The sequence below is a fragment of the Schistocerca gregaria genome, chromosome 1 (assembly GCF_023897955.1).
Source record: "Schistocerca gregaria isolate iqSchGreg1 chromosome 1, iqSchGreg1.2, whole genome shotgun sequence".
In the NCBI taxonomy this organism is placed as follows: domain Eukaryota; kingdom Metazoa; phylum Arthropoda; class Insecta; order Orthoptera; family Acrididae; genus Schistocerca; species Schistocerca gregaria.
Window position 1 is genome coordinate 993,531,259 of NC_064920.1, and position 26,750 is coordinate 993,558,008.

General features: G+C 36.9%; 1 protein-coding gene across 1 annotated transcript; it reads right to left on the minus strand.

The window, feature by feature from the left end:
- Positions 1–8,331: 8,331 nt before the first annotated feature.
- Positions 8,332–26,730, minus strand: LOC126278414 (GTP-binding protein SAR1b). Its single transcript, XM_049978526.1, has 6 exons — positions 26,413–26,730; positions 25,996–26,046; positions 20,933–21,052; positions 18,668–18,733; positions 9,534–9,769; positions 8,332–9,429 (listed from the first exon to the last, which is right to left on the minus strand). Exons 2-6 carry the CDS (start codon positions 26,036–26,038, stop codon positions 9,313–9,315), a joined length of 582 nt encoding a protein of 193 aa, XP_049834483.1. The 5' UTR covers positions 26,039–26,046; positions 26,413–26,730; the 3' UTR covers positions 8,332–9,312.
- Positions 26,731–26,750: the final 20 nt, after the last annotated feature.

The following is a 26,750-nucleotide window of genomic DNA, read 5'->3' on the forward strand; positions in this document are numbered from 1 at the left end:
CATAACAGGTACTTTTTAGCAGCCTTTTTAAATAAGTGTATTTTTGCAATTTCTTTAATCTCTCTTGATAATTTATAGTACAGTTTTATTCCTTGGTAGAAACTGCTGTTTTGAGTTATATATTTATTTTTTCTAGGTAAATGTAAGTTGATCCATCTCTTGTTGCATGGTCATGGACAGAACTGTTTGTGCAGTAATTACCTATGTTATTTTTGATGTGTACAACTGACTGGTAAATGTATTTGCCTGAAGCAGTCAAAATCCCCAGTGTTTTGAAAAGATCTTTACACTAAGTTTGACTAGTATTTTTGGTCTGTTTGCACGTAACTTTTTGTGTTCACACAACTTCAACTGAGAATCAATATTCATTCCTAGAAATTTTGCATTTGTTACAGTCTATAGAGGTGCCATCTACATTTAATTTAACATTGTCATTTTTCATCTTCAAACTGAAATTCATGGCATTAGTTTTCTTTATGTTGAATGTCACTTTATTGCTTATGACCAATCATAAACCCAATCATAAACTTCCATGAGAGTTTCATTTACTTTCTTTGCAAGGAGTTCTTGTGTTTTCTCAGTGACTATAATATTGCTGTCATTAGCGAAGAGAATTTTTTCACCTTGAGTAACACTGATGGGAAAGTCATTGGTGTAAATCAGGAATAGTATGGGTCCTAATATGCTACCTTGTGGAACCCCGGTACTAATGTATTTTGGTTCTAATTAGTGTTTTACTGAATGTTTAGATGTATTTGAAGCATGTGTTCTCTACTTTTTGTACCCTATCTGCTCGGTATGATCAAAACCAGTCATTAGCTAACCCCTCATATTCCTAATGCTTCTAATTTATTTAATAGAATCTTGTGGGCGACTGTATCAAACACCTTAGAAAGAAACAAAAATATGCCTGTGACACATTCATCTTTATCAAGAGCAAGTACAGCTTTTGTGAATTCTACTATGGCTGACTCCGTATTTTTGCCACTTTGGAAACCAAACTGTGATTCGCTTAAAAGATTGTATTTATTCAGGTAATTCATTAATCTGTATTTCATAATTGCTTCTATTACTTTTGAGAATGGTGACAGAAGAGAAATGGGCTGGTAATTTTCTATGACTTCTGCATTACCTTTCTTAAGCAAAGGTACAACTCCCACCTGTTTTAATTGCTCTGGAAATGTCCCTGATGTGAACGATTCATTTATTATATTTGTTAAGGGGCCTTGTAGAACCTCTATGCATTGTTTCAGTGCACACATTGGTACTTCATCTAAGCCTATTGACTTCATTTTTTAGTTTTTGAACAGTTTTATGGACTTCATTCTCTGTGGTTGGAAGTAACATCATTGCATTTAGTGCAACCTTATTTACGGTGTTATATTTGTTTTGGGGAATTTTTGCTGTAACTTCTCTGCAATACTTGAAAAATACTCATTTACACAGTTAGCTAAGTGTTGCGTATCATTTATTAACTTATCCCCCTCCCTTAGCAGTGTGTTATTCTGTGTTTCTTTGCCTCTCCCCGTTTCCTTTTTTTTTTTGTAACATCCCAGACTGCTTTGCTTTTATTGTCTGCATTATATATTATTTTTTCATTACATTTCTTTTTTGCAGCAATCAGTACCTTTGTACAGATCTTTTTGTATCTTTGATAGAAACTTAAGATTTCTGGATCATTGTGAATCTTTTTCATGGCACTGAGGTGTTTTAAGTGTTTGGGAGGACTTCTTAATACCTGCTGTTATCCATCTGTTTTTGTGAGATGTTGATCCAGACATGAATACTTCTGGAAATGCCTTTTCAAAGTTCAATTTAAACAATGTGGACAAATTAAAGAATTTTATGTTGAAATTGGTTTCCTTATACACTTCATCCCAGCTTTGTTTTTCTAGTTCTTTTGAAAAATCTTTTATTTTGATTTCTGATAGATGTTGTTTGTAGGCTTGAAGTTTCGGGTATGATCTGATGCCTGATTTTACCGTTGTTATTTGACAGAGATAGTCTGATACTCCGAGATCTTTTACAACTACATCACACTTTCCCTGTCCAAATTTGTGGCCACATGGTCAATTATTGACGCAGTCACTGTGCTAACCCTTGTTGCACTATTGACCAATACGGACATGCCAAAAATTTGAAGGATATTTATGAAGGTGCTGCAGGATTCATTTATGACATTAGTGTTGATGTTAATGTCCCCACACAGAATTATGTTGACCTTTATACTTCTGTTAATTTATTGAAAAAAGTGTCCACACTACCACTGGGAGATCTATATACACACAAAATGATTAAGTTCTCGGTGATATCAAGTCCTTTTAATTCAATAGCATACAGCAACATTAAACTGGAAGCAGTGGATCACAGGAAATGGAGATGCAAGGAACCTGTTAACATGACAGTATACTGATTATATCTGCGTCTTACTTCCTTTTTTTAAATGTATTTTCTGGATAATTATTTTGGAAAGCTAGTTTCAGATATTGACACAGCTTACTATGGAATATATTGAATTTCAAATTAGCATATCTTTCCGTGTACACCTCATTCCATGCCAACTATTTTAAGAATGTCATACATATTGTTGGAGAATGAGTATTGTCTATGAAAATGCTATCGATCAGGGTCTGCCTATGTTGCTGGATTGAGCTGAAAATTTTTCAATTGAAACCAGACAGAAGCAGCCAAATAATGATTCTAGTTCATTTTTCCTGTCAGAATCTTTCGAAGCTAGGGACTGAGCCTTCTTGTCTGACATAACTCAATAACACATCTGGATTTAGTATAAATAAAAGTTTTCTGGAGGGGCGATCTGTAGACTTACAATTACAACAGAATTATTATACAGTAACAGTTCACGAGCACGTTTATAAGTTCTGGTTTATGCAAAAACTGCTTATTTCAGTATCTTTGACTTTGTATCTGACTTTTACTTACATAGCAACTCCTTTTTCAATGCTAACTCTACATGGACATGGTGGTAGTTTATAATCCCTGCTATTTAACATCTCCTTAATCATGGTGGCAAATACCAGCAGCGTAACTGACCATGTCGGAAAAGATACAGAGATTTGGGGAACATGTGTCTTGGCCACAAATTTGCAACATCTGAACCGAATGGACCACATGTGGCACAAGCTCAATGTCCACTTAACCACTGGTTCCTAATTTACAGAAACTGCATGGTTGCTCTGTGTACATTGGGAACACACATCTCCGTAAACCTACCAAGGACTTGTTGAATCTATGCCACACACAATCACCATTGCAGTGTTCCAAATGCGGAGCAACATATTGTTCAGCAGGTAGTCATAATGTTTTGGTTCATCTGTAACCACATGATTATACATTTACTTCAAGGGTAAGGGTGAATTTAATAAGGAATGGCTTCACACAAATAAATCTCACCAAAGTGCTCTGCCTCTGATGAATGGATGGAAGACTTACTAAAGCCAATGTGACAGCAAAACACACTACAAAGGGATCTGGTGGAAATTGTAATGTGAAAGCAAGGCACCCAACATTCTTCAGTGGGGACTTCAGTTATGATACCAGAAGACAATTTTGGATTTTCTCAAGAACAACTCCGCACTGTTCCAACATAGTATTGAGAATCTAGTAAATAACTTCTGTGGTCCACCTGATTGTGTGTCTCATTTCATTTTTGTTACAGATATAATTGTCTTTTCTACTCTTGTTTGTTTACACAGTTAAGTGTTTGTTTTTCACATGAAAAGTTGTCTCACTGCCATAAGTTTTGTTTTGAAAAACTCCAGGCAATTACGTTTCTTTTGCTATTCTCTAACTGCTCCAAATACAAATGAGCCCTATAATAGTTGATTTTTCAGGTTCTGTTTCAAAAGAATTGTTAAAACACGTACATATGAGATAATGAAAATCAGTTTTTATACGTAAGTCAACATGACAACTGCAGTACATGTTAAGACAGCATAGCATTCAAAATGTTTAATTACTATGCTCATGTCACATACAAAACAATTGCACAGTACTAAAATGCAACAGCAAATGAAGCAGGTTACAGTATACAAGGCCTGAATCTTATGATCAAATGAAGGGACTAATGGATAAGGTACACAAACATTTGCCAGTTATGACAGTTCTCAGGCTTAATATGCTGACTGCTGCACACATGGATATTTTACCACCAAGCCATGGCATCAGGTGTGAGGCTCTACTGTGTCTGTCGACGAGCACATTGCATCAGGCGTTATGTCTCTGCTGTGGCTGGTGGTGACCTTGTGTCAACATATTACAGTGTTGCACAATGATATAGAGAGAACTATTTCAAACCTAGAAAGATGGAATATATTCACTTGCTATGCTACCAACATGAATATTTTCTTCTCTCTTTCACACTATTCCATACTTCATACATTTACATGTTTTTACAATTTCTTATTCAATCTGTGTTTTGCAATACTTAATTAATCAATGTGTTATTTACAGTCTGCAAGATAAGTATAAATAGCTCATCCACAAACATTTTACTTGAAGTATTCACAATTCCCAGTTTGTGAAAATTGTTGGCACATTTTTGTAGATCCATATGCACACAGGTGCACCAATACTTCTGTATATAAAAGACATCATCATTTATGCCAACTTCTCTACTCCTGCCTTACATTACTGTTGATAGTTTACTTTGCGGTAATTGTTCTTAACGTGTCTTTAAATAGGTGTAATGAAACAATGGAAAATCAACGATGGAATAACAACAATATTATGAAAAGGGTAGTTGATACTGACCACATAGCAGAGATGCTGGGTCGCAGATAGGCATAACAGAAAGACTGTCAAAGCTTTCGGCCAAATAAGCCTTCATCAGAATTACACACACAAGACCATAGTCTCTGTCGGTAAGGACGACGCTTGGGTAGGCAGGGGGAGGGATGGCAGGGCAGGAGGACTGTAAAGTGCTGCTTGTGGGAGCATACAGGGATGAGGTGTGGAGAGGGTAGGGCAGCTAGGTGCACTCAAGAGGTTAGACAGAGGGGAGGGTGGCAGTCAAAAAGAAGATAATTAAACAGACTGTGGGTGCATTGGTGGGATAGAGGATTGTTTAGTGTTGGAATGGGAACAGGGAAGGGGATAGGTGGGTAAAGGATAACAACTAATGAAGGTTGAGGTCAGGAGGGTAACAGGAACATAGGATATATTGTAGGGCAGCCTGCTCGGCAAATCAATGGTCCAACCGTTTTCTGTGTAGGTATTGTGCACAATGCCAGAAGCAGCCATAATTCATCTTGTAAAGTTCCATTTCATTTAGGCTGATTCCAAGTCATCCAGTATTCAGCATGCAAAGGTTTGTCAGTCAGTCTGTGGCAAGCATTAGTAATGTAGAGATAAAGTATAACCGCCACTTACATGACAGTTGACTGGTCGGTTGGGTGAAATGTATGAAACTCAATAATATGAAGATCATCATCGTCATCGTGACAATGTTAGAAAATATATTAACTAAAAAAAAAAAAAAAAGTTCCAATGTAGCATGCAGTTATTTAAAAAATGAAAGATTCTTCCAAACAACAAATGAACTTTGAGAAGGCTGCCAAGGAACATGATTGGCAGGTCATTTGTGTGGCTCCAGATTTTAATGAGTGTCAGTATCCTTAGTTTCTGCTTGAGTGAAATCCGGTAGGCAAGGAAAGTGTATCATTCAGTTGCTGTATATATTTTGTGTATGTGAGTATGTTTCATGTCGCATGGGGAATATGCTAGCAAAGCGATACAGCGGTGTTCTACCAAAGCAGCTCTCGGAAATGCAAGTCACTAAAGGAAAGGGTGCCGAGAACGTTGTGCTACCACTGTCACATCTGCTCTTCACTATTATTAAACAGATGTTTGAAATTTATTTATAGAGGATGTATTAGTTCACAAGAGGTCTTTAACATGTAATGACCAATGTGTATTAAAGTGTTATCAATAAAGTGTTAATTTAAATGTGTGTCAACTACTTGTGTTGAGTAGCACAGTGATCCTACCAAAAAGCATGGAAGAGATTTTTCAATTTTCCTGATTTCTGAATGACAGTGAAAAGCCTTTGTATCATGTATATTTAAAGGAAAGGGCTTCAATTTTAACTTTTGTTGACCTGTTAACACTGCTTTGGAAGTTATTAGTGAGCAGTCTGTTTTGTAAATATTAGGAACACTGGAACCTATACTGAAAGTCATCCACGGACAATAAATGAAAACTAATGTGTCTGACTCATAATTCTGAAAAACAAAAAGAGGAAGGCCTTAATTTCTTTAAAGTGACTAAATCTGAACAATCCCTTGACGTTGTTTCAATTAATTCCTTAAACTGAAAATTGACTGATGGTAACTCAAAATAACTTTGGAGAATAACGGACCATACATTCTCCCAAAAGTATTCATTGAAATGTTGTTAGAAAAACAGTTTGAAGTGATATACTTAAATAGTATCTGTGGCTGATAGACTTCTATGGCACATCATTTTGTGACACAGCTAAGGCAATTCTTGGACTGTGGTGGTGATTTCCATGAAGTTTTCGGAGCAGTCCCTTCTGTGCTAGGAAGACTGAACAATCAGGTGGAGAAAAATTGTCACGAAATTTTAACCCTTGATAGCTGATGCCAGGAGGAACCAAAATTACTAATGTTGTGTAGGTCAACAACACACCATTTTTAAACTACAGAAACTTCATGCCACACACTCCTGTTGCCGGATGCTCTGGACAACGTATGAGACAGGAATCTCTTTTCCATCAAGAAGAACCATACAATTAACACAGTCACCTATACCTACCAAAGAAGGTAGCTGAAGTACATTAACTCCATGGGATACTGAAGACAGGAAAGCATATAATTATTCATATGATCCAAGCAGTGTAAACAGCTGTTGGAGTATATGATTGTGGATTATATTAGGACGGGATATGTCACATTTACCTTATATACTCACCAACAGAATAAACATGAAGCAGTGGACGCGTATTTACTAAATAATCCCGATACACACTCTAACTCACTGGGGAGGGGGATCAGGAACTGAGACAGCTCTCAGAGGTGCAGACACACGTGATGGCCATTTACCCACATAACTGCCTGGAGCTGAATAAAAGATAATTAAGAAATCACTGGAAGTAAGGCTATTCAAGATAAAGTAGTAGTCCACAGAGAACAGTGAGTGTAAAAATATTGTACAAGAGTGTGCAGAGATCTACTGTATGTAGTTAGTAGTGGGCGGTGGAGGCGTGAACAAAGTAGAAGAGAGTATTCCAGAGGAATTTGCATAGTATGATTCAAACAGGCTGATGCCGAAGATAATTTAGCTTAATAATGGTTGAGAGATCAATTGTTGTGAATGACCATGTGCCGGTCACTTGCAACAGTAAAGAGTCTCGATACCAAACTTTCAACACCAATGTACAAGCTTATATTAGAATATGCCTGGCAAAAGACAGGTTTTGACCCTGTAATGGATAAATCATCTGAAATATAGTTGTTTTTGATATTATATTCCTTTTGTACACAAATGACACTGCACGTGAAAAAAAACTAATAATAGTAACAATAAAAAAAATTGGATCGATCAGGTTTGTGTATTTATTTAGTTTCAAATTGGCTTCGATTACTTCACTGAAATCTCGACAGATAAGGAATGCCAAGGAATTAACTTAGACCTTTAGAAAAACATGCACAGTTCACAAAATTTTCCTGTTTTGTGATGAATGATGTAAGCTGATTATATTATAACAAAACTGACATTTTTGTTCTGTTGTAGAGATATTTTGATACATTTCGTTATAAAAATCACAATTTTAAATTTTGAGTTAGGTTATAATTCAAAATCACTTGTAATAACCTGCACCACATTGAAGCCTCACCAATTCCCCCCCCCCCCCCCCCCCCCTCCCTCAACTGACAAGCTTAACACTTGTAGCTTTCACATTTCATACATGACTTATGTCATTCAAATGGCATAGGATACATGTGTAACACAATCTTTAAAACATCTTCCAAAATCTGCGAATTTGTGTTTCCTGGCTTTAGTTTACCTTGTGATGTACGAATGTTGAGGAACTCCTTAGTTATTGCACAAAGCAATGTGACATTTTTTGCACTTTCAAATGTATATACACCAAAGCTTTTTGTTATGTAGCTTCTCAAAATTTTTATCAGCTGTATTCACTAGCCTTTACCTTTTGCAATAAATTTTCTACCTTACTGAGAAAGTAGAGTACACATTAGTTCTTTTGGGTTATTTCACCTCAACTATTTTAATAAGACTCTGACCTAATCATTCAAAGTCAAGACAAATCACCTCAATGAATTTTACAACAACTTGTTACATTAAACAATTTAATATCATTCAGAATCTTACACATCCACACAACACAACAGTACTGCAACAAAATTTGAACTTTATCACTGATAAAGCTGTTCTATGTGGAGATTTGGCAAACTATACACTATGGCATTTTACACAATTGTTACACCTGTATAAAAGTGATAACTCATTTGTTCTTGTTTAATGCAAAAGTATGAGTCAAAGTATGAACTACACATGAATGTTTTAGTATGAAAGCTCAAAGAACACTCCACAATACACAGGTTTGCTTGGGTACAAAAGAGAACTATATAAACTAACTAAAAATTTAACTTGCACTGTGACGCAGTACACTTGACAGCTGAGCTGCACTGTAAAATACTGTACATTTTTTCCCAAAAACATGTCTGAAAAACTTTAATACTATACTAATGTCAGTAAATGTCAAACAGTTAGTGCAACTAAATGTTTTCAAGCTGACTGGTTTTTATTTAAGTTTGTCATTAACAATCCTATGAAAATCACATTGACAGTACATTTACCAGTTACAGCAAATGATAAAAACTGTTAATAGAAAATTGGTATATCAGTCATCACATATTCTCTACACTGATTAGTTTTACACATAAATAGTTACAACACACACACACACACACACACACACACACACACACACACACACACACACGTGCACCCGCACCCTTTTTCCTTTACAAGTTAATGCAAAGTAACCTCAAATAGTTACCATCCTATCACACAAATTGGTTTGGATCAACAATTTCACAACAAATAAACATCAGCATCAGCTTAGAAATGATAACTGAGATGGATTTTTTTTTTTTTTTTGAGCAGCAGATTCCTTAATGAAGCAACTGTCCACTTTAATGCAACTGATATATTACAAAATTTCACACGGTTTCATCTTAGAAATGAAATCACTATACTTCCCCATCACAAAATTTGCATGAACATTCCTTATCTGCAACTGCTGATTTTTCAGTCAATGTACTGAGCTAGCCATCTAAAGCCTTCTCCATAGCCTTGTCTTTTCAATACAGAGCACATGAAAAGCTCCAAAGGGCGCCCAGGAAGTTCTGATCTGGGAATCTTAGCCTGTAAATAACACCAAATTACCAATTACTCTTACATCATAAATAACATTTGTAAATAAACAATTAAAAATTTATAGTAGTGGATCAGCAGTTTTTAAAATTTACCTTTCCTGTCGTCTGTCCATAAAGAGCAAACACGTTTCTTAACTCATCTTCCGAAGCAGCACCAGGTCGGTCAATTTTATTCCCTAAAATGAGAACTGGGCAGTTGCTTAACTGCTCATCAGTCAGTAGTGAATCTAGTTCTCTTTTACTTTCATTGAACCGATCTCGGTCACAGGCATCAATGAGAAAAACAATAGCATCTACAGCAGGGAAATAATCTTTCCAAACTCTTCTTGCTGGAAAAAAAGGTAAAGCAGAAATTAATTTTTTAGTAGGCATTTGTATTAACTACAAGTGACTAATTTGTTTTTAGAATGACTGTTCCAGAACGTTACTGCACTACTATGGTACACAAGATACCATAAGAAGTGGGTAGGTAATGGCTGGATTAAAGGGACCAAGCTACAAGGTCATCTCTCCCTTGAGGAAGAAAACTTAAGATAAATCCAAATTAACTAAATTGTATCCAAGAAACAGAAGGAAGTAGAAGGGAAAAATGGGTAAAAGGGTGAAAGTGGGAGAGTTGCCTCACCCAGAAAGCAGCTGGAGGCCCCTGGGACACATTATGCAACTGGAAACACACCCTTTGCATCTGACCGGTGCTTTCACAACCATCATTATCACAAAACTAGCTACAAAGACAAGATAAAATTCCAGGAAAGATAACAATGACAATGAGTCTGTCAACTACTGATGGGTGTAAAAGAATAAGAAGAGTTAAAAAGGTGAGAAAAGTAGGAGGCAGGTTGGATGACCAAGCAAGGGCCAGTCTGCGCTCCTTGGGTCAGAGCAGGTGATGGGGGCACTCCTCCAATCCCTCAAGTGGCCAACAAGGCTAATGTTCGTGTCACAGAGAAGAGTAAAAGTGTGATAGACCACAGGTCTGTACCTTTCGTATGGCACCCTGCAGTCAGTGTTCATCAAACCCACAGTTTAAGAGCAATAGTAGATGCAAAAGTTGTCTGCATACAGGAGGTTGACACTGTAGACCCCAAGGCTGCTGCTAAACCATTGGTAGTCACAGGAAAAAGGGGCACACTCAATGAAGAGCCCTGTGGGACCCGTTTCTCTTGCATATGAGTAGTAGTGTTGGAACCTGAAACTGGAAAGTACGGCAAGACAAGAAATTCTGCAAAAAAAATCTGGAGTTAGCCCCAGAAGACCCCACACTTGGGGGATAGTGAGGATGTGGTTATGCTATGTGGTGTCTTAAGCCCTATGCAAGTCAGAGAAGACATCAATAAGATGTTGATGCTGGGCAAAAGCTGACTGAATAGCACACTCCAGGCAGACTAAATTGGCAGGAGTAGTGACACACTCTCCCATTTTCGTGATAATACAAAACATGCTGCCCTTCTTTGAACTTTGTCAATGTACTCCGTCGGTCGTATCCGATAAGCCAAAAGTCCCCCAACTGAAGGTACCAACACAGCTGTTTACTCACCATGCATTCGAGCAACTTTCAGATAATATTAGTGGGGTAACTGGATGATAGCTCGAAATTTAGTGCAGACTTCAATGCAAGATGCTTAAAACAGTTTCCACAGTGAAACTTTGTTTCGGAACCTGGCAGAAAATCCAAAGAGACTCTGGTCATATGTGAAGGAACAATCAATGCCCTCTCTGCACGATAGCAATGAAGATACCATCGAAGACAGTGCTGCCAAAGCAGTGTTACTACACACAGCTTTCCAAAACGCCTTCACAAAAGACAACAAAGTAAATATTCCAGAATTCGAATCAAGAACAGCTGCCAACATGAGTAACACAGAAGTAAATATCCTCGGAGTAGTGAAGCAACTTAAATCACTTAATAAAAGCAAGTCTTTTGGTCCAGACTGTATACCAATTAGGTTCCTTTCAGAGTATGCTGATGCATTAGCTCCATACTTAACAATCACATACAACCATTTGCTCGACAATAGATCTGTACCCAAAGACTGGAAAGTTGCACAGGTCACACCAATATTCAAGAAAAGTAGTAGGAGTAATCCACTTAATTACAGGCCCATATATTTATCGTTGATATACAGCAGGATTTTGGAACATATATTGTGTTCAGACATTATGAATTACTTCGAAGAAAATGGTCTATTGACACACAGTCAACATGTGTTTAGAAAACATCCTTCTTGTGAAACACAACTAGCTCTTTATTCACATGAAGTGTTGAGTGCTACTGACAAGGGATTTCTGATCAATTCCATATTTCTGGGTTTCCGGAAGGCTTTTAATACTGCAACACACAAGCGGCTTGTAGTGAAATTGGATGCTAATGGAATATTGTCTCAGTTATGTGACTGTATTTGTGATTTTCTATCAGAGAGGTCACAGCTCGTAGTAATTGATGGAAAGTCATCGAGTACAATAGAAGTGATTTCTGGCATTCCCCAAGGTAGTGTTATAGGCCCTTCGCTGTTCTTTTTCTATATAAACAATTTGGGAGATAGTCTGAGCAGCCATCTTAGGTTGTTTGCAGATGATGCTGTTGTTTATCGACTAATTAAGTCATCAGATGATCAAAACAAATTGCAAAACGATTTAAAAAAGATCTCTGAGTAGTGTGAAAAGTGGCGGTTGACCCTAAATAATGAAAAGTGTGAGATCATCCACATGAGTGCTAAAAAGGAACTAGTTAAACTTCGGTTACACAATGATTCAGTCAAATCTAATGGCCGTAAATTCAACTAAATTCCTAGGAATTACAATTACGAACAACTTAAACTGGAAGGAACACGCTGAAAATGTTGTGGGGAAGGGTAACCAGAGACTGTGTTTTATTGACAGGACACATATAAAATGTAACAGATCTATTAAGTTGCTGCCTACACTACACTTATCCATCCTCTTTTAGAATACTGCTGTACCATGTGGGATCCTTATCACATAGGACTGATGGAGTACATTGACAAAGTTCAAAGAAGGGCAGCACGTTTTGTATTATCACAAAAATGGGAGAGAGTGTCACTGAAATGATACAGGGTTTGCGCTGGACTTCATTAAAAAGAAAGGCGTTTTTCATTGTGACGGAATCTTCTCACAAAATTTCAATCACCAACTTTCTCCTCCGGATGCAAAAATGTGTTGTTGAGACTGACCTACATCGGGAGAAACAATCTGCATGATAAAATAAGGGAAATCCAGAGCTCATACGGAAAGAGATAGGTGTTCGTTCTTTCCGTGCGCTATACAAGATTGGAATAATAGAGAATTGTGAAGGTGGTTCGATGAACCCTCTGCCAGGCACTTAAATGTGATTTGCAGAGTATCCATGTAGGTGTAGATGTAGATCTCAAGGGAGATGTTCACTCAGTTACAGTACTGGTACAATCATGCTCTCTCGGTTCAGATACAGTTAAAAATGGCAAGCATATGATGTTGGCAATCCACTGATGCATGTCTGAGCATTTGGTACAGTATGGCTGTGGTGCCATGTCAGGGCAAAGGGCTAGGGCACTGAGGAATTCCCACTCACTGAAAGCAGCACTGTAAAGTTCCAGGTGACATGCAGTAAATGGTAAATGAAGTCTTTATGCCTGCTGTTCAAGGACACAAAAATGCGGGCTGATAATTCTCAGATGCAGAGCCTCAAGTGTTATAAAAAGCAAAATGTTTGGCAACAGTGTAAACATCACCATTCACACAGATACCAGGTACAGCTACAGGATACTGGTGTCCATAGAGGTGTCAAATCTTCATCCATAGAGGCGTCAAATCTTCATCCAAACCTTCGAAGGAGGGGTATATGGTCCAACAGTAGCAACATAACTATCAAAGCATTTTCGTTTCTGTCACTTTATGAGATGGTGGAACTGGGCACAGAGTCGTTTAACAGCAAAGAGGTGTTCCATCAACAGATGTCACTTAATGGTGTTGGAGAGGTCGCCTGTGATCTCCAATAGTCCACCATGATTCGGCAATGTAGTTTGGATAAATGGCCGCATCAGTCATGAAGACTGAAAACCTTTATTTTACCGACCGATTTCGGTCACTGTGTGACCATCTTCAGTACATATCCCAGAGAGCAGGCGTAGTTAAGTAGCCCGAAGGGCCAGGTGTAGGAGATGCAGAGGGCGATAGCACAGTCACTACAGAGGATGTCGTCATCATAGTAGTAGCTTAAGTCATTGTCATATGTATAGGATGTAGATAATAATTCTTCTTCTTGGTTTCTTCTTTTGTGAGGCAGTCAAGTGTCTTGTGTTATTGGATTTTCTTTCTGCTATTTGAAAATGGTGCTGTCTGGTGAACAGGGAGAATCATGCTCCCCACAGTTGAAATAGGCATTTGTGTGCAACTCATGGAAGCAATCCCTACAGAGGAGGCTGCGAAGGCTGGACTTGCAACGCAGAAACTTGTCCAGATCGCATTCATTTGTAGCACTGCATGGGAGGGGGAATGTATGGTTTGCCCAGTGATAACCCATCACCTTTACCTTCTCAGGCAACAAGTCACCTTCAAAGGCCAAGATGAATGCTCCAGTAATCACTCTGTTGTCTTTGGTTGTTGCTGGACACGACGAACACATTGCACACCTCATCATTCCAAATTAGTATCAACTTTTCATCAGGCTGTGAATGAAGATCTCTGTGGCAAATAATACACTCTACAATACGCAGATTTCAATTGGAGGGGGGATATAGTGACAGGAATATTACCAGCTTGTCACAGGTAAACAGTGCCTGTGACTGAGCAAGAGAGGCCATTTTTCTTTTTTAAAATTACTTGGTCACTTCCCCAAACCTGTCCTAAAGGTATTCAATGCAGAATAATGGCTCTGTAGTCAAATCCCTGTCGTTCCTAGAACTAATCAGCATTTGGAGAGGGGGGGGGAGGAGATTATTTCTTGCCTTGTCTCTGAGCCCTATGTTTCTCCCATGGCATAACCTGGGAGGGGAACATTTTGGGGTCATACTTCTTCACACATTGTAATATGTCTTAGTTTCAAGAGAATGCTGGAGCTGTGCGGCCACCAGTGGAAGGAAGTTTAATTCACTTTAGCTGCAAATATTCCATCTTGGTACAACCCACTCTGAACGGGGGTTCTCCCCTTGGGCACCTCCCACCCACAGCAATGGTTACCTGGTCAGTAAACCATTGCCTGGAGCCGCTGTGCCCCAGTCATGATGGGCACATAGTTTTTTTGCTTGCATGGGAAGTTTCCAGCTCAGACAGTAACAGAGCAATCTCTGTGTGGTCACAGAGGGTTACCACTGCACAGGTATTTGACTGCCCCTCCCCCCTCACAATGGAATGCTGGGTTTTTGGCACAGTACCATTGCAAGAAAGAAAGATGCAAAGAGAGAAAGTCAAAATTCGGAATATGTGCCGCACTAGATGACCTCCCCGCACAATCCACACTTACATAAAATTTAGAAAAAAAGTAGCAAGTCAAACCCAACAAGAGGACCACATAATAAGAAATGAAAAGTTTTAGAAGGCTGGAAAATGAGAGCCCTAAATACAAACCAGATCCAAGCACATTCGGCAATGAAGAGTAGAGAGGAAAAAAAATTGGAAGAAGAGAGACTTCCAGCATGGAAAGGAAGTAGTGATGCAAGAGTTGGGGCCTTGTGGGGTCCAAGCACGTACTCACGAAAGGTGGACAAGCACACACAAAAGCGGATGTGATAGTTGGGATATTAACCTATGTCACGGTACAGACAATTTCTGAAAGTCACTCCCACTGCTGGGGTCCTCTCACTCCATGATGTAATCTGGAAAATGATTTACTAACACTGGAAAAAATTAACAACTTAACTGGTCATGCAAAGTGGCACAGTGGTTAACATAGTGGACTTGCATTTGGGAGGATGGAGTTTGAAATCTGTCTGCCCATTCTTCGACAACCTGAGCTTATGATCTGTTTAATGACTTCTTTACTGACAGGGTGTGAAGTCCTAATCTTCCTCCTTTCAGCAAATAAAACACAATGAACAAGCAGCACAGGTCCCAAATTTGTTGAACTACATTCACCAGAGAACACCGATAGGGTGTATACATTGACAAGGAAAACAAATTCCTGGATTTTTCCTGGGGGTGGGGGGGACAACTTTTTCCCCGATGACAATACACTCATTCCCCGATGAAAATACTTTTTTGTATTAAATGACATAATACTTTCTCTCAGAACTGCAAAAACTATCAATCCTTTGATAGGTTAAGGTTTTATACACCGGCACAGAACTTTCCGACACTTCAGAGAAAAATGTGTTTTGGGAAGATTTTTTAAAAGTGAAGCAACATATAACCTGCATATTTTTGAATTAAAATTTTCTTTCGTATTACAGAAGTATAAATTTGAATGCCATGAAACACAACACGTTAGTTTCTGAAACACTGAAATCTAGATTGTTATGTGCTTTTGTAAGCAATCATGGTCATGTCACGTGATTTTGCCAGTAGATCTTCAGAGCACAGGACATGTCATTAGTAGGCCAATAGCAATGTCACTGTCAAGTTGGGCGAACACACAAATAGGAAATGTTAATGGTTTAAATTAATATATGCAGTGAAGCTACAAGATAAACTAAGCTTTACATATAATAGTGCTCTCTAAGATTAATAAGGTACAAGATAAGCTAAGCTTTCACACATAATATTGATTTTTTTCTGCGTGCGTTACACATCAAGATACATCACAAAAAGGTGAGAATAAAATTCTAAATAATGACATAATGTCTGGTCTTCTGGCCTCAAAATTCTTCTAAGGGGCTGGTCCTCAGAGTGTTGAGTTTTAAATGAGAGTCAAACATTCTGTGGTTAAGAAAGTCATCGCGCATTCTTGCACATAACATAAATCAAGTTGCTTAAAAGGAATTTTGCTTTGAAAGTAATGCTTTTCAAACCACCATTCGCAATGTTTTCCCACAACCTGTTAGAAATACATTCTTTTCAGCAGTTGCTAGATAGCACCAGAAAACAGGCGTTACTGCCCCTATTTTATGTAGGAAGCCCGTGTGGTGTTATGTATAAAGCATTAAGAGATCTTACATCATGTTATAAAAGAAACAGAACATCAGAGGATACTTCACGAACTTTATAAACCATAGTAACATGCATAATTTGGCTTAAAGTTCACATTCATTATGTTCAGATTCACAACGAAGTATGCCCCAACCTTGTATTAAGTTTTTCAGGATGTAAATCTTCATGGGAGTACGAGTACTGTGTTATCTCATGTTTGGTTCTTTATTATGGCCTAACGCTATACATGCTAGTAGATGAAAACATGCACTTGAAATTCAATGAACAGTTGAAAACTAACCAAATAAATTGACTGCCTAAGTGGAAAACATTAATAAAAGCCAATTTTCTTTAGCATACTGACAAAAATGACTTCATTGTTCTGCAAGGTAGTTAATGCTTGACTACCAAAAACGTGGAAATAAAATAGCATATTTTAGCCTTACATAATTATGTGAACGTATTTTGATTCACTTGTAGCTCCCAGCCACAGAAATCAGATTTCTTTTATCTTGACACGAGAGCTGTAAACTAAGATGAAACAGAAAAATTACTAAATGTAAACAAGGATCACATAGACAGTACCTTCCTTCCCACTACAACCGATACTGCTCTGCGCACGCGCAAATCCAGCAGCTTGGGTGCACCAGAAAAGTTTTTCCAGATAGCATCTGGCTGCTTGTTGTTACTACCGATACAGCTAACAGCCACACTGCAAGTAGCCAGAAGTGGGAAATCCAGCAGCTTGGGTGCACCAGAAAGGTTTTTCCAGGTAGCATCTGGCTGCTTGTTGTTACTACTGATACAGCTAACAGCCACACTGCAAGTAGCCAGAAGTGGGAGAAGGTACTGTTGATACACAGCTCAACTGTGCATGCGCATGAGACCACTGGCAATTCAAAAAAACCTAATGTAAACGGTTATGAAGAAACGCTCATCGGAAGCAGTTTCTTGTTATGAAGTCTTTGGCCTAAAGCCTACGACACATTTGGTTGGCAGGCATCTGTGTGTGCAGTGCATTTTGCTGTTGTAAAAGGCATATTTCCTTTGAGATTTGAGTTTAATTTTTTTTTCTCGTGCATATTTCATTGTTGTTGTACTATTCTACAGTAGTGGACAACAGTACTATTTTTTTGTTAGTGTATCAGTTAGTAGCAGTTAAAATTACAAAAATTTAACTGAAAACCAAAACAATGAAAAATTCCCAGAATTCCAAAAAATTCCCTCATTTTTCCCAGGTGAAAAAATTCTCAGGTTTTTCCCGATTGTCCCAGGGTGTATACAACTGCATGATAATTTACAGATTTAAAATCAACCACATGTAAAATTGGTTTTAAGCACTCGAGAAGCCCGGAATTTGGAATATCCAACATCCACAAAATTTATTTCTAAGCATCTTGCTTGTAACAAGCTTTTGGCTTTGTTGGAACAAGCTCGTAATACTGGCACAACAATGAACATTAAGTGAACACAGCAGTTTACTGTCAACTTTTATGCCTCATGGGGGAGGAAGAATGTGACTTTCAATACAAAACCCTATCTGCCACATTTAAGCTCTCAGGTTTCCAAATCTCATCCTGTGCAATAGCCAACAATCAGACTTTCCTTCTCATGCCACACAGTAAGTCTCCCCTGACTCGTTGTTCAGGACCATTTTTCTGAATTCTAACCCTTTTTAAAAAAAACCTCCAGTCCTTTTTCTTCAACCCTCTTTCTTCCCCTTCAATCCTTCTGGCAGAAGAAGAAGAAGCAGCCAATGGCCCCTAATAACTACAAATTCATGGAAAATTCAGTTAACATGCAATACCTGTTATATGTGTGTTCTGCCGCCACTGGGTGAGTAGATTTTTAACCAACCCAATTACATTATATGCATACTTTAATGTTAAGGCACACAACAGCATGTACAGTGGCATAGAAGCAGTCATTCTTTACACAGCCCATCTCTGAATATGACAGAAAGACATCTCATGCAGAGAGTGCAAGAAGTACCCATGTGATGTACTTTGCAGCATCCACAGAGTGTAGATGTAAATGACAGGTGTGAAAAGGTACAATAGTTGAACAATTAGTCATAACGACTGAAATAAAACTTATACACATCTCTGCCATAACTATGAATTTTTCCTCCAACACATGTATTCAGGATTTTTTAACTGCTCACTTACCTTGATGATGTCCACCAAGATCAAATGTTGTAAATCTCATATTACCTATGGAAAGCTCTTCTGAAGCTGAAAAATAATTTAATTATATTAGCTATGTTGCATACACAATGAGGAATTGGCTAATTGCCCACATAGAAAAACAGAGGTTACACGTCTAGCAATAGTTCAGTCCAAAACAGCAGCTAAGAAAAATGCTGTAACACGATTAAGCCATATGAAATCTAGAACTACAGTCAAGCAAACAGCTATATGAAACACAAATGCTGTTACTCAGTGACAGATTAGTTATATATGAAACATATTCTGGAGGAAACACAAAAATATCAGAGCTAATTTCAATTTTGAACAATGGAATACAATAACTTACATGGCTGTAAGTATTTTATTATCTTTACAATAATCTTGTCAATTTACAGTAATCAGAGCCCTCTACCAACCGCTATAAAAAACAGATACTAACATGACATCTCCAGTTGTCTTCTGAAGCTGACACTATGCTATGAGTAATGTGTGCATTAAGTACTCTTGTGTCACCATTTTGAATTCCGTGCAAACTCATAATGGCTGGTAAGAAAATGGCATGTGAGCTGGGCTAAAATGCTTCTCTTGTTCCAGAAAACAACTATCTTAGAGTTGATTGTAATCAGCAACATAGCTGAATGTTTACAAATAAAACCAACAATAACGATAACTTTCCAGTCTTGGAAGACTATGGGACTTTGACATGCAAAAATAGGCTTTTACACTAAGGTTCTCCATGTCTTTACCCTAAAGATAATTATTGGGAGATTGAATCACCACCAAAGTATGTGTGCCTTCCATTCACCACTACTTTAAAGCATCACCATACTTTAGTTAATGCAGAAAAAAGTCTGGTTTACATTTAAATGAACTTTTGTTACGTATCTAGCAGACTGGCTCAAATGTGAGTTTGTATTTCACTTACAAAAAGTAAACTGTCCTCAAATACATATTCATCTCTCAACTATGGCACCTTAATATAAGTCAACATCTGATGCTACTCCTGCACTTTGTCCTTTAATGCCTATTACATCATCCTCCTCTGCTCCCATGTCTTTATGAATTGCATTCACACTATCTCAACAATTTATGGAGGGCACTTTCGCAGTCCAAACACAGGAATTACATATCTTATTTTTTTGGTATTTTTGTGTTTACTTAAGAATTATGTAGAATACTAACTATTTGCATTACTCTTGAAAACATGTTCACTGTAGATCTTGACATGATACCCATGCATCAAATCAAATGATCTGAGAACTGTATGTAATGAGAGGAATAAATCTTATCTCATTTCTTTCTATACATCCTATCTTGTTCTTTTTCTTTCACTTTACTTATCCTTCTGTGGTGGTTCCCCCCCCCCCCCCCTCTTTTTTCAGGTTACTCTTATTCAGTTGTTTCTCTATCCTCTCGCTTGCTGATCAGCCTTACTTGTGTACTACTGTTTCACTCAACAGTAGGCTTCTTTTGAGCAGCTGACAGTTCCTTGAAGCATCATTTATGCACGGGCCATTCAACACACAGCAGAAAGCAGTTACACACACACACACACACACACACACACACACACACACACACACACACACACACACACACACACAAAGTGCACTCCAATATACTTTACACAGCTTTGTGCAATGCATTTATGAATGCCGCAATTTGCTTAGTCGCTTGCTCATTCAGCTCTACAATCTGTGTTTAGGGTCTACATCAAAAGCTGTATACAGCAATGGAACAGTACAACTATTAGAATATTATTATTTTATTTCTGTTTTTTACAAATTATAATGACAAAGATTACAATAACATTGTACCCAAGTTACACGTAAGTGTTAGACAGTTCCAAAATTGGTAACACCTGTTGGTGTCAGGGAAAGAGGAGCAGCTTCTACAATTTGTTCCCTTTCAATGATTTAATAATTGTACTACATCTCTGATAGATTAACATGTAAATCTATGCACTAAATCCTTTCATGGTGTCCATGACATAACAAACAATTTTTACTAATCAATATCTTAACATCAGTCAATACTATAAACAAGAGTTAAATATATATTTATTAGAATAAGTCACAATAACTATGTAGACCTACTAAATTTTAATCCAGCACATTAACTATTCTTTACTGTATTTGAATGTGCTAAAGCAAACATAATATTTAAAAAATGAAGTAATGTATTTCTATTGAACAAAAACTTCAGTCTTTCCTACAGTTTCAAATAAATAAAGGAAGTTCTTACTTGGATGCAATGTGGGAACATGCTGAGCTAAACGATCGTCCTTCAGCATGTGAAGAAGAGTGGTTTTACCAGCATTGTCCAATCCTAAGAAGAGCAGCTTGCCAGACTTTTTCCATAATCCTGTGAAAATGTTAATCATGCAGCTCTCATCATCTTAACAAAAATTTTCAATAAGTCAACTTACAGGTCAATGGAACAGGATCGACGAGATCTTCCTCCAACAACAGCTGCATTAATGTTGATTTCCCAGAGTTATCCAATCCTAAGACTGCATATATAGCCTTACGGCGGTTTAGGCCTTCCATTACACAAATGAAAAAGCACACCAAATAAAAATTGCAAGTGTAATTTTCAAAATGCACACGATTAAAATTTTATTAATGTTATAAATGACATACTCCATTTTAAATAATCAGGAGCAAAGAGCCTCCCTAAAATCAATACATTTCTTTGATGACAAACTTATTTAACTGCACTTGAAAACCAATTAGCTACAATTTTATATTTATGGACAGCTCTCTTAAATATTTCTGAGTAATAACTCCAACTCCCAACTGTAAAACATTTTGGAATTTAATCAATTAATTACAACATTAATCACACAAAAAATCAATTATCTATTTTTTTGTCTGGTGTGGCCTTATCTACAGATACATTTCAAAAATTAGGAGGAATGTGTATCTAAGGTTAAGGATATACTAATTGTACATGTTAAACTATGTACAAATTTTAAAATGACAGTATGTTCTTTCTTCCCCTGAAATACCTTTGTTCAGTAAATAAACATTGTTTCCAGAATAAATCATCTCTCTAAAGCAGAGCGTGCACTGATTTGTAACTGCATGGAAGATTAAAACTGTGTGCTAGGCTGAGACTGTTTTTAAGTTAGAATTAGGATTTGGACACTGTTTTGAAAAAAAAGTGAAAACAACAGAGGAGCTGAAGAAAACGCTTAAGACGGCACAGGAAAGTAATGTTAGGTTGTTTCATCAAATTATTAGAGAATTGAGTAATAAGGTAGATGAGGTTTCTTGTCTCTGAGGAAAACCCAGACAGCTCTGAAAAGCATCCTGTGCCTATCTGAGCAACAAATAACTGCAGGGTTAGATAAGTTGCCTATAAAAGAATACACTCCAGCAGCATAATCACACACCATATGGAAAAAAGAGGTGTTACAGATATTAACACAGAACAAAAGCTTAACAACACTGAGACAGACAGATGTTGTAATGATCAGCACATAGATGTGCGCACTTGCAAATTAATATGTACTGAAAAATAATTCACTTTTGATTTTAGTCGTATACAGACTCCCAGTGGGAAATTTTAAATTGTTGATGAGGAATCTGGATTCGTTGATGTGCTATCCGTCAGATAGCAGCATGCAGTTGATAGTCTGATTTTATGAAGGATTCTGACAAAAAAATTTAATCTGGAAATCTTATTTGGTTCCTGTAATTTGATCTCAGTAATTAACTTTGCAACACAGTGGGTAAAGACAACAGAACCCTACTTGATACTGTTTTCTTTGTTGAAGCTCAAAGCAAAAAAATTACTGTTTATCCTGTAGCAAATGCTCTCTCTGATCATGGTGCACAATTAGTTACGATAAACAACAGTGCCCTACAGTATGGCTACTCCTAAGTGGAAATTAGATAATTAATGACTCCACGATAAGTATTTTTAAGAATAGTTTAAAAGAGATGACCTGGGCTAAAATTTATAATGAACAAAATGGTAAAAGAAAATTTAACCTATTCCATGACAATATTATTTGAAAAAGCTATCCACATAAGTTAATCAGAAAGGGCATTTAATATCCATGCAAAAAATCATGGACCGCTGGAGGGATTAAAGTATCTTATGAAAGGAAAAGGGAAATATATCTGTTGTAGAGAACAAGCAGAGATCCTGCTATTATTACACATGACAAAAACTACTCAAAGTTACTAAGAAAGGTTATCAAAAATCAAGGAACATGCACACAGTGCCAGACATCAGTAATTATGACAACAGACTTAAGGCTACATGCAATGTTGTGAAACAAGAGACAGGACGACCAGCCACAGAACAGGAAAACATCAATATTGAATTGAATGGAATGGCTATAAATGAGGAGTCCCAGATAGCAATTATATTTAATAATCATTTCTTAATTTTAGTAGGAAGTATAAGGGCAAACAGTTCAAGAGAAAAAATCACAACAGTATGTTGAAAAAGTAACTCATAAAATTCAATCATACGAATGTACCAGCAACTTGTCCTTCCTCAATAGGGAGATATCACATACAGAGTTCCCCAAGGTGCAATCTTAGGTTCGCTGTTGTTCCTTATACATTTAAACTATCTTATGTCTAGTATATAACAAGCAGAATTAATTCTTTTTGTGAATGACACTGGTATTGTATCAATTCAAGCATACATAAGGCAGCAGAAGAAATTGTAAACAAAGTTCTTGATAGTGTCACTGCTTGGTTTTCTGTAAATGGTCTCACTCAATTTTAATGAGATGCAACATATTAAGTTCTGCATATGTAGAGGTATTATAATACACCAATGGTAAGTGTAACGTACAGTGAAGAAATACTAAACAGGGTGGAAACTTGAAAAATGTAAAGTGCCCATAGTGATGATAATGTGAACAGTTTAGAATTTAGTTCATCCACATTTGCATTTAGATTCATCGCATATGTTGGGGAGAGATAAACCAATAAGTTGACATATTTTGCATATTGTCATTCAATAATGTCATATGGAATAATGTTTTGGGGTAATTCATTTTTAAGAAATAAAGTCTTCATAGCTCCAAAACATGCTGTAGAATAACACGTGGTGCTTAGTCATGATTGTTTTGTAGACATCTGTTACAGATTTGGGCATTTTGACTACTACTTCACAGTATATTTATTTCCTCATGTAGTTTGTTGTAAATAATCCACTACAGTGCAAAAGGAACAAGGATGTAATAATTGCAATACCGTAAGGAAAAACAACATTTGTTAGCCAACATTAAGGTTATCTTTAACACAACGATTGGCGCATAATACTGCAAGTAAAATTTTTATTACTTATCCAGTGATATAAATGTCTGACAGAGCAAAGTAACATTTGTAAAGAAACTGAAAAGTTAATTAATTTCTGTCTCCTTGACAACTCCTATTCCATCAAAGAATTTCTATTATTATAATGTGTACGATATGGTGTGTGTGTGTGTGTGTGTGTGTGTGTGTGTGTGTGTGTGTGTGTGTGTGTAAGAAACCTACAAAAATGTCAGGAGGTAGTCATAGAAGTTAATGTGCAATGTGAATCCTGTAAAACAAACTGTTCCACATCATTACAATTTATAGTGCAATATGATTCATGGAACATGAAACTAATTAACTAACCAACCTGCTACCTTTGGCTTTCACATGCAAATGCTTTGATACTCAGCTGGCAGAACACTTGCCACAAAAGGCAATGGTCTCAGGTTCATATCTATGTCTGATATGTAGTTTTCATCTGTTAGGATATTTCAAACTAATTCATTTCTTTTGCAATGGAAAGATATATGGTGGAACATTTCAATTAAGACCATGGCAAATGAAATTTAACTTCACTTTCTAATATGACAGGACCTTTCTCAATTTTTAATTTGTGTATTGGGTGATACAGTTGGGAAACTTAATAATAAACTACGTCTACTGTTTTTATAGCATTTTAACTGTGCCAATATACACAACACACATTTTTAATTCACAACATAATCAGGGATTTCTATTGTTACGAAGGAGCCTTCACTGCTGTGTCAACACGGCAAACCTTTACCTATGCAAGTTCAAATGCATTCTTAATACTTATTTGTGAAACCTTGCTGGAATATATACAGAATTTCAGAACAATATACATAGACTTTTGTTAAAACTTTTAATATATGGGTCTACCTGTGAATTTAGTGTACAATATGGATACATAAAAAAATCAATTCAGCATGCAGTGGGGAAAACATGCCTTGTGGCTCCTCCTCATGGCAGAAAGAAAAGAAAGAGGCATGAAGGGAAAGGACTGGTGAGATTTAGCAACGTAGAACCCGAGGTCAGAGGCTTACATAGGTCCAGTAAATCTGCCCTGACCTGGTATTTAAGATGACTTTTCCATAGCTATCTCCATTTCATAAATCTAGCCAGCTCCTGTTCTTAATCTTTCTTCCTTTCCCCTTAAACATTCTGCCACAAGGAAGCCACTTGTCTGAGAGTTTGAGAATTTCTATATCTTTTATACTGTGTTCCATAAATTTTGTATCTTTTGTATGGTTTAGACAATGAAAAGCCTTAACCAATTTTATCAAACTCTTTGGTGGTTATTTGCTAAGTAAGTGTTCTGTCCTAATATATCTAAATACCAGAAACAGATGATTAAAAGTTTTTAAATTTCGTGGTCATCTACCTCCAAAGAAATAGTATCAGAGCATTACTAGAAAAAGCAGGAATGAATTTAGGAAGGTTATGATTTAACATCCCTTGGATTGCGAAGCCATTAAAACTCTGGTGTAAATTTGAATGAGACAAGGAACACGCAATAAATTTTCCATGGGTTATCCAAGAACATATCGTGGAATTCACAATGAATGATTTCGTGCTCAGGAACTGTGAAGTGAAATGGTTAAAAAAGAATTACTGAAACAACACAGTAACAAGTGTAGGCCTAAGTAGATTGACAAATCCAGACACTTTGAATGATGTTGCTGTAATCTATTACCAATGTCAATTTCCATGTTTGTCAACATTTGGAATCATATGGCTTGGAACAGGGCCATTTAATTTTTGTATACACCACTAATGCAAACAAGAAAGCAACTGTCATTGCATTACACCATATGTTGAGATATTTAAATGTTTTCAAGTGAACCAGCTGCTACTTGAGGCTTAACAAAAAACATTAACATCATCGATTCGAAGAGATTTGACTGACAATACAGTGGTCCTCCGTTCTGATGATTCACCTCAAGCCTTGCAACAACATTACAGAAACTGACTTCTATCAGCATATAAAGTTTTTTTTTTTTTTTTTTTTTTTTAACATACCTAAATATCCCAGAACACCAGTGAACCAATCCCAGAGAAACATCGCGAATCCTGAAAATGAGCATATCAGATGTAAATTATACGAAACATTCATTTAAACGCCATAAAAAATCATTAAATCGGGTAACACTGTTACACTACTTACTCACAGATTCTTTAAGTATATCGTTATTACAATGTTCAACAGGATTCACAAAAAGGCGAAAAAAAATCAGTCAGCGCCCTGTCATTAATATTAACTTGGTATATACTAATACAATGCGTCAAAATTTGAATTACAAAATTTCTTTAATCACAGACATCTAAGTCACGGGAAGAGTTTTCACGCATTGTCAATAAAATTAAATTAAACACGATAAAAAAAGAAAATGTAGAGGTATAACTCGTTGCAATACTGCTAACACAGGCGTGGCTTACCTAGACAGTTTATTTACACGTATAGGGAAATAATTTCAATAATTTTGTAACTAATCCGAATCAGAATAACCACGATCACGATGACTAGCAACCTCCAGAGGTGATGCTACAAGGTGCATGTCACACAGAAACAGTTGGCATGAGGATGACGTACACTTCCTGACGACATAAAATTATTCAGATCGCAGATTGTACAAACAACTTGTTTATTAAATGTTCTATTTTTTAAAAGAATCAGATAATTATAAAAGGTTCAACTGAATGACTGTTAACGGATAACGGTATAATATAACGTTTTAACCAGTCAGATATTTGGCTCGTACTTCCGGCCTGAACAA

Coding starts and splice junctions, on each gene's coding strand:
- LOC126278414 (XM_049978526.1), bottom strand. CDS start 26,038: ATGTTTCTCTGGGATTGGTTCACTGGTGTTCTGGGATATTTAG. Junction 18,734..20,932: donor TGTTCCCACATTGCATCCAA/GTAAGAACTTCC, acceptor ATTATTTTTCAG/CTTCAGAAGAGCTTTCCATA. Junction 9,430..9,533: donor ATGGACAGACGACAGGAAAG/GTAAATTTTAAA, acceptor TGTTATTTACAG/GCTAAGATTCCCAGATCAGA.